This window comes from Palaemon carinicauda, chromosome 34 (genome assembly GCF_036898095.1).
Source record: "Palaemon carinicauda isolate YSFRI2023 chromosome 34, ASM3689809v2, whole genome shotgun sequence".
NCBI lineage: Eukaryota > Metazoa > Arthropoda > Malacostraca > Decapoda > Palaemonidae > Palaemon > Palaemon carinicauda.
In genome coordinates this window covers 17,698,103-17,707,920 of record NC_090758.1, presented here as the reverse complement: position 1 = coordinate 17,707,920, position 9,818 = coordinate 17,698,103, and the positions used below count along the sequence as shown (strand labels likewise).

The 9,818-nt window shown below is 34.8% G+C and overlaps 1 protein-coding gene across 3 annotated transcripts in view; it reads left to right on the top strand.

Annotated features, from left to right (window-relative positions):
* Positions 1–7,770, top strand: part of LOC137627103 (zinc finger protein ZFP2-like) — a 364,597-nt gene extending 356,827 nt beyond the window's left edge. For all 3 annotated transcript variants that reach the window (XM_068358123.1, XM_068358121.1, XM_068358122.1), the window contains one exon: positions 1,904–7,770. In XM_068358123.1, coding sequence (XP_068214224.1) covers positions 2,099–3,565 — 1,467 coding nt within the window. In that variant the 5' untranslated portion in view covers positions 1,904–2,098 and the 3' untranslated portion in view covers positions 3,566–7,770. The remainder of the gene's footprint in view (positions 1–1,903) is intronic.
* The last annotated feature ends 2,048 nt before the right edge of the window (positions 7,771–9,818 follow it).

Here is a 9,818-nt window from a genome sequence, read left to right as displayed (position 1 = left end):
AAAAGAACCAAGAAAGAGGGAAACATGGATAAGAGTACAAAGCTGAAACCTGCTAACTAAAACACTGGCAACAATTAGAGATCGCTGGCAACTCATAACATAGGAATAGTAAACTGAGGGTTCAAATACCTCCTTTAGGGTGCATTTATGTAGGAATGAACAATAAAAGTTATCATAATAATATTATCTTGATTTCTTTTAGAAAAGAAGCGAAAGCTTGCTGCAAATCTTTGGGAGCTCATAACTCAAAAACATACTTATTCCCACTTAGGTACATTTTTCTCACTTATTTGTTGTTCGATATTAGAGAAAAAGATATCGTTGAAAAGAAGAATAAAAATTCCACAATTCTGTCAGACAAAATTTTGATTTTCGTTTTACATTTTTTTTCACGATTATTTTCCGTCTAGACGAGGAAAAAAAAATAAAAATTCATTAAAAAAAAACAGAAAGGAAAATCAAAATTCTGTCTGACAGAATTGTTCGGTTGTTAGAGTAGTTTTTGTTGTATAAGTTTCAATACAATTGGTATTATAGTAGTGGGGAAAAATGTACCTAAATATTTTTTTTAAATCATGATTTTTGCTCATAAATCCAAAAGTTTTTGATCAAATGACTTGAAATTTTTATATGATGAAGGTATTATATGTGTCTAAAACATATATAGAAATTGTGTAATTTGGATCATTAGGAAAAAAAATGGCGGACATGGCGGACGGTCCCCTTAAGATAATGTCATCTTGGTCAAAACAGGACAGCCCCCTTATCGCTTCAGGCACTCTCATCAAGGCTCGGTTTACTTTCAAAATGCTGACGATAGTGAAGTGACGGCAGGTTTAACCAAACAATACGGTAGTCGGATCTCGCCTCACTCGCTCACACTTTAGAAATAGATATTTTTGTCTTTAAAACATATCCTTTTAATAGCATTGAATCTACCCATGACAGCTCCAACAAGGAAAAATAGCCCAGTGAGGAAAGGAAATGAGGAAATAAAATAATACAGAAGTAATAAACAATCAAAATTAAATGTTTCAAGAACAGTAGAAGACATTAAATTAGATCTTACATATATAAACTATAAAAACTTCAAAAACAAGAAGAGATTAAATTGAACAGCATATCTGAGTGTGGTCTCAAACAAGAACTTTAATCCAAGACAGTAGAAAGGCCATGGTACAGAGTCTATAGCACTACATAAGAATAGAGAACAATGTTTTGATTTTGGAGTGTCCTAAAATAGATGGTTACCGTAGCTAAAGAGTCGTTTCTAACCTAACCAAGAGGAGAGTAGCCACTGAACAATTACATTGCAGTAATCAACCACTTGAGCGAAGGAGAACTGTTTGTCAATCTCAGTGTTGTCAGGTGTATATGGACAGAGGAGAATGTAGAAAGAGTATGCCAAACTATTCCTTGCATTGGAAGGCAAGGACAAAATGAGCTGTAACCATAGGAAGTTATCCTGGCAGTAATTGGACCTAATAACTCTCTGGCAATATTATCTCAACAGGTGGCTGGTACCCTGACCAACCTACTATCTCTTGATATTAAAAAGCTTCAGGTTGGTATGATTAGGAAAAAAAAGCAAGTTATTTCCATACAAACTTGATTCCCTTAATCTAACTTCCGTACTCAAACCACCCTTCTATGTCCTGAGTTATGAGCCAACCGAAAGGGGGAAAGGGGCTTCTTGCACCGCACCCAATCCACTCAGATAACTACTCATCCATTTCAATGAATGATTACAATCTCACTACTTAAAAGACTCAGGTTTGTATGGCTAGGAAAAACACAAATTGCTTTTGAAATTTGTTAATTAGTTTAAAACATAAATTTTTTTTCATAAAACTCCGTTATCATCTTGCCCTATTCCAGTGATAGTTGTTCTCTATTATTTCAGACTTTTCATCCCAAAGGAAATAGTCATCCACCTCTTGTGGCAAGATTCTGTAAACTACTGAAGATATCTCCAAGAGACACAGGACTGGGAAAACGGAAAAAGGGACTGTGTTGGTTCATGCTGTAAGACAAATCTAAAGAATAGGAAGTTTAGAATTAACTTCATTTTTGTACTCTGTTGAAGTTAATATTGAAGATGATGTCATCCAGTGATAGGGGGAGGATGAAGAACCCTGAATCATTAGAATTTCCAATAAAATCCGAAGTGGAAGATTCATTTTCACACAATGTAGGTAAGGTGGAAAATAATATTTTTGTGTGTGATGGACTCTTTGATGATAGCTCTCCTTTCGTGGATCCCGACCTGAAATTCAAAGCAAAGCCAGAATTCAAGCAGGAGCCAGAAATAGAGTTCAAAGAGGAGTCAGAAATATTTGACTCAAGCGATGACATGAAATATCCTTATGACTGTGATGCATCAGTGAATAAGGAGGATTTACAGATCAGTGAAAGGGAAATCAATAAAGAGGAGGAGAGTGTAAATACAGGTGTGAAAGTGGAATGTGGCATACAGTTGGGATCCAGTAGGAATGAGGACAAAGGAATCGGAAGAGGAAAGGAGAAAGAATGTTTACAGAAAGAGGAGCAGATTGGAAGCAGTGGTTGTAAAAAACCTCTTTGTCAAGAAAGTGATTCCAAAGCTCACACTGATGTTGGTACAAGAAAGAAGTCATTTTTGGGTGAGAATTATGAAAAACTATTTAGTGAAGTAGTTAACTCCAACACTCTCATGGTAATTCACACTGGAGGCCAGTTCAGATGTAAAGAATGTGGCCAAACGTTTTCTAACAAAGTTGATCATAAAGCACATTATGAAACTCACACTAGGAAGAAGGCATTTAAATGCAGTGTCTGTGACAAAGTATTTTCTAAGAGTAGTAATTTCACAACACATTTTAGAATTCACACCGGGGAGAAACCTTTTAAATGCAGTGACTGTGACAAATCATTTTCTGAGAAAGCTAAACTGAATAATCATTATAAAATTCACACTGGGGAGAAGCCTTTCAAGTGCAGTGTCTGTGACAAAGCATTTTCTCAGAGAATTAATCTCACAATACATTATAATATTCACACTGACAAGTCATTTAAGTGCACTGTCTGTGACAAAACATTTACTCAGTTACGAAGTCTCACAAGACACCATAAACTTCACACTGTGGAGAAGCCATTCAAGTGCAGTGTCTGTAACAAAACCTTTTCTCAGAAATATACTCTCACAGATCATTATAGAATTCACACTGGGGTGAAACCATTCAAGTGCAGTATCTGTGACAAATCATTTTCTATGAAAAGTTCTCTCCAAAATCATTTTAGAACTCACACTGGGGAAAAGCCATACAAGTGCAGTGTCTGTGACAAAACGTTTTCTCAAAGATTTTCTCTCAATAGCCATTACAGAACTCACACTGGGGCAAAGCCATTCAAGTGCAGTGTCTGTGACAAAGCATTTTCTCAGAGAAGTAATCTCACAACACATTATAGAATTCACACCAGGTCTGGATTAACCGTTGAGCAAAATAAGCACATGCTTAGTGCACCAAGGGAAGGGGGGACGACAGATTCATCTTTCATGCAGATTCAGAAACCAAAATCATACTGAATGGAACATACTCAGTTAAGTTTCTTCTCGCAAATTCCACAGCATGATATACAAATTCAAGGTCAAAACCAATCTCCTTCATCAGAAGTAGACGTAAATGCAATAAATTCTACTTTGATTACCTCAGAATTAAGATGTGACTAGGTGCCAAAGGTAGGTTCATCTAGAACATGCTTCAATAGAAAAACAGCGCTAGTGTGGAAATAATTTCAGATTAGAGTTTAGTGGACCATGGTGATGGTGGTGAAGTAATCTCTCTACTAAAGATGAAGTTGATCCCAATGTAGCAAATGATTCAGGGTTGTGCCTTATTTTCTTTGCTGATGATGTTGCCTATGGAATTGCTTGTGGATCCAGTGACTGTCAGCATCACAATGGACCATATGCAAAGTGTAACCCTCATTTCAGTAGTGGAAAATCAGTAAAGTATTGTTTGCAAAAACTTCATTTTTGTTGCAACAAAACTGAAGGTGAGAAATGAGTGGATAATGCTTTCATCATCAACAGGATCAGTTCATTGTTTTGTTTGTAAGCTGTTTGCTAATAAGAAATTCTTTTATTATGTTGCAAGTGAAGGGTCCGGTGACTGGTAAAACAGTATTGTAATTAATAACCATGAAAAAAGCACTACTCACCTTGACTCTATGCTAACATAATCAACTTGGAGACAAGGTGTAGGTTTGGACAACAGTTGGAGAAATATATTTTGGAAGAAAGTGATTACTTGGAACATGTCTTGAGGCATGTCATGGCTATTATAAGTATGTTAGCTAAATGTGGCTTGGCTTTTCCAGTAATAGAAGAATTGCAAAAGGAATTTTTTTAAGGGCGGCTTTAACTCAAACATGTTTGCTCCACTTTCAGCGCACCAAATTTCATGATATGAAGATGCCGGAAAAAGAAATCCTTCGTAGATGTCTAAAACTACCTGAGGAATTCATTCAAATAATGCTGCAAGGGTCCAAGCTTTCATTGATGATAAATTAGAATCTTCTAGTTATTTTAGTTTGACAGTTAATTTAACACCAGCTCTATTACATATCCATTAGTGAAGCATTGTACTCAGGTAGTTGAAAGATGGACAGCTTATTGAACACTTCTTATCTTTCTGAAATTCGAAAGCCATGCTGGTGAGGAAATGGCAAATCAGGTGTTGCAGTGCATGAGTCAAATTTGTAAGCTAAACTTTTCAAAATGTAGGTGCCAGTCTTATGAAAATGCTGTGAATATGTCTGGCTGTTATAAAGGAATGCAGCAAGAAAGAAAAAAAAAAAACTTTGTAATAAACAAGTCAGCTATATATGTACCCTTTGCAACTCATTCATTAAATCTGTTGGGCAGAAGTTCTGTTTGCTGTTAAGATAGAGTTAATTTCTTTTCTATGGTACAATTGCTCTATATCCCTTCTTTTCAGCTTCAACTGCCCGGAAAAGAATTCTTAAAAGTTTTATTGGAGGTGAGTCAAAAATCCTTTCTCTGATACCAGATGATAGGCACATGCTGTGGCAACAGTAGCAATTTTGAATTCATTACGTAAAATTTTGTAAGCGCCAGAGTATATAGTGGAAGACAATAATATTGCAGGTAAAATGCAAGAGCTAGAACTAATTTTCATGTTAAGTTTTTTGAAGGAGATTTTGTATAGTTTTCAGAGAGTAAGTCAAGCTCTGCAAATTGAGAATGGAGACTTAAAAACGTGTAGATCTGTGTGTGTCATTGAATGACCAGCAGTACATTCCACGAGATGTATTTGAAGTTTATGGAGCAGCTGTAAAGGAAATACTATGAGTAGTTGATTGCAAGATAGCTACATCTTGTAAACGTATCAGAAAGAAGATACCCAGTGACAATGACAGAGATGCACCAGATGTATTTTTGATTGCCAGTGATGAACTTTGTATCATCATATTTTATACAGTTGTTGACGCACTTGAAACTCAAATGAAAAATGAGGAGCAATATATATAGAAATGGCAGAGAGATTTTATTTTCTAAATAATGTACCATTCCACATAATGTCACTTCATCTGTTAACACTGAAAAATCTTATTTATGCTTACCTAGGGGATTTCAACAGTCATTTCTCAGCTTAGCGTCAGCAATCTCATTCATATGCTCACCATAAATTTGATGAAACAAAAAAAAATTCAGAAAGGAGAATCAGTCATGCTGAACTTTATAAAATAGTTTGAGAAGATAACATTGAGTGAGCCTTTCCAAATGCAGACACTGTCATCTGTATAATTTTTTCATTAATGGTCACAATGTGTTCAGCTGAATGTTTATTTTTTCAGTTGTAGCATATTAAAAATCGCATCAGAACAGCTATGCACCAAAGATTCCTTATGTAAGCAAATGTGATATTTATAATGAGTTTTGAGAATCTGATAAAAGACTGCAGTTAAAGAAAAGGTAGAAACTTTTAAAATATAAATGGGAGTATATTAAAATAAAAGGGGTTTTCTTACTTGAAGTTAGTTTTGTTTTATTTTACTGGATAAATTTTTTGTTGGTTATTGTGTTTAAAAGATGAGGAAACTTTAAATGCAAGTGAAAGTATACAAAAATAAACATTGCTTGCTTTCTTCCTGTTGATTTTGTTTGATTTTGAAGGATGAAATTTTGTGTTGTTCATTAAGTTTATATTTTGAATAACGCATATGTATTGGGCCCCAATTTTTCATATCTTATGAATATTTTTGCTGGAGATAATTTATATGGAAGTTGGGAAGTCACGTTCGTATTAAAAAGAGAAGAATCCTGTTTCAAAGCAATTCAGATTTCATGCTCTCTTCAACTGGAATTGAGACAGTTCCTCTGCAGATGATTTTTATGGGACATTTAAAAAGAAGTTGAATGTAATTTTGATCAAGCAAGAGAAACATGTTTGATTAAAAGAGAGCTTCTGTGTTTCTTTGGTGATGTTCTGCTTCCTGTAATGTTGCACTCTGATGGGTCATCTCTTGTTAGGTAGTTATGCACCCCCTCGTTGTACTGTACCTCAGACTCACTAATTACTCATATCCTTTGTTGCTTAGGAACATTTGACACTTAAAAACCTGGACAGTTTTTATGGAAATTAGATGATTAGAGGACATACTTGGACAACAGAAAATAAAAAAATTTTATAGGCATTCTTCTGCTGATCTCTCTTATTTTTACTGGAGGAGGGTCATAGTTATTTTGGTGCATCTTTCTTTAATGTTCTTGGTACTAAGTGAAATTTTACTCAATGTAATATTATTATGCTGAAATTTTTTTGTATTTTAACTTCTATTATTGGTTTGTTCCTACATGTCAGATAAACTTTTGACCTTTCATACTATTATGACTTCAGCTAGTAGTAGTGGTAGTAGCTGGTGCGTAATCGTGTTACAGTTTCTTTACCACCTGCCTGTATCAAATGTACTTGTTCCTGTTGGTTGGCATGTTTGTTACTGTTGTATCCCTCATATGCGTGACCACAAGGAGAGCCTGAGAAATGTTGTCCTTGGACATGTACTGCCCCCATCTCCTCCTTCGTATTCTTCTTCTGGTAAAAGACGAATCACAAGCCCTTTTTGCCAAGATCCAGAGCCTTGCTCAAATTCCTCGTCTTCATGAAGGCCACGAATACGATAACTGTCACCTCTTGGCTCCTTACCACACGCATAATTGTTCCTACAAACTCAAATGCCCTCATGATCTAAAACTTGTATAAGTTCACGATCATTTCCAAAGTACTGTGGTACTCAACCTTATGTAAACTGAGTGATTAGGTTAGTCTATTGAATGCGGTTATTGCGTCTTTCAGTATAACTCTACTCATGATCATCAGTTCATTCATTTCAAACTAATTAATTATCTTTCCAGCTATCTTTGAAGGGCTTTCTAGTAATTTTGGGACTGACTGTGCCAAAGCTAGAGGTGCAAAACCCTCTGCGAGCTAACTTGCTTCCTCTTCATATGCATTGATAATGTGTCAAACATTGGCACTTGTTTTCTCACTTGATGATGTCCTTGCTGATAGAAAGATTCCTTTTCAATTTTAATTCTGAGGGAAAGTTCATACTTCATAAGTACAAAATGTTACCACACTTGGAAATTCTTCTTAAATGAATATTTTTTTCACTTTGGACTATAAAGGAAATATTTTTTTTATTGTCTAATATTTGAAACAAATATTTTTCTATGATTTCCTTACGCTTATTTGTATTTAATTAAAGTATATGTTGTAGTATTCTTTTCTTATACCAAATAATTGTTCATTTGAAATATATTTTTGCCATTTATTATGCTATTGAATGAATATTTCTATAAAAAAAAGTGTGTTTAATTCAGACTTTAGTTCCTTTTAAATTTCCATATTTTTAAATGCACAGGTCTCAGGACAGAAAGTGTTTAGAAAATGAGATATTTACCTCTAAATCATAAACATTGACAGTTAACATATAACTATTCAAATAAAAAAAGCATAAGCCATGGAGCTCTGAGCTCACATGGGGAGGTGGGTGAAATTTTGATTGTATTACCATTTTCATATAATGTAGGTGCCACTGTTTACTCCACATTGGCAAACAATTTAGGAGATATGTTGACATCATGTTTACTCCATATAATTAAAGTATTTTGGTTTTGTTTACATAAATAACCAGGTCTTGTTAAAGTTGGATTGTGAAAACACAATTTTCACTGAACATTTGGACTTGTTAGTCACTGATGAGGTCAAGCAAGATTCTATCAGGGCTGGGGAGTCGGGACTCTGAACATCCGACTCCGACTCTGACTCCTATAATTTTTTAGAACCGACTCCGACTCCAATTTTTAAAAAAATAAGAATAATTAAAAATTTTTATATAATTTTCTTATTTTATGTTGCCTATTAGTCAAAATAGTATTTCATCATTACTAGCCTACTAGCCTAGTAAGTAATTGTTTTATTGAAAACATTTCACGTAACTTCTTGGATTCAGCTTTTCCTAGGTTACACGAAACTGTCATCAAAACACCCGTCATTTCGAGATGTTAACATATAAATAATGACTTAATTCTAAGATTATTCATATACGTGCTGCATAAAACTATGAATCAGTAACAACTCCTACCTTTTAAATGGCTAATGGTGATTAAATGAAGAGTTAATCATGAAATAAACTTTAATGTCCAGAGATTCGTGCATGGAAAGAACAGCTGATTGCATGTATGATATTATTGTTTTGGTTTGGCTTATGGATGAGAGATGGCAAGAGCTATATGTGTTTCACAGTGAATGCCTTTATTCGAGAGGGTGTTAAAGAAAACGGCGTGTAATATGAAATGTTTTTTGAGCGACTTTGAAAAAATGTGACTTAAGATACCAAAAGAGAATATTTCTCAAGCGCAAAAAATTTCATTATTGAGGAGTCGGAGTCGGTGGAATTTTACCGACTCCGACTCCGACTCCTCTTGTCCATAAATTGGCCTCGACTCCGACTCCCCAGCCCTGGGTTCTATACACAATAATATCAATTTGAAAAGCTATAATTTTCCTTTTTTTGTGTAGTATATAGAAAATAATTTACTTTACTCTTTACCTATGACCAGCTGAAGTGTTTCTTTATATTTCAGCGCTATACTGTGATTGTTTGAACTGCATTCTGTAAATAAATAAGCTGGAATTGTTATGATCTCTTATACACACAATCTTTAGCTCCCAAATTTTGGAGAAAGGTTGACTTAACTGGGTGAACTGTCTAAAGTTATTACTGTATAATTTAACTAGTTCATAATTTATTCCAATACCTAATACAGCAAGACCTTGCTTATAGCGATAGTTAGGTTACAGAGACCGTCGCGATAAGCGACAATTCCCGAATAAATGTTACACTAAGGTGGGCTAGCTCCTAACCTAGAAGGTCATTGCCCCTTGCCACAAGTGGGTGCCCGAGCTGATGACTAGCACAGTAAATATTGCCTAATAGTGTTAATTTGCTTTCTATAACAGTTTATAATCTTATGCACAATGTACAGAACATTTGCACACATATACACCATGTACTGGACACAGTAAGGTTACAGTACAGTATCGTACTAATGTAAAGTTTACTGAGTCGTCATCATCCCCTTACTGCTTTGTATAGTAGAAGTTTTTTCTATCTAGTAATAGTCCACTGTAACCTAATACTCACTAATAATGTAATGTATATTACTGTAATATATGTACAGTGATATTACTACAGTACAGCTTAACTGTACTTACTATAAATATTAGGTGTTTCGTCCAGAAGACTGTAGC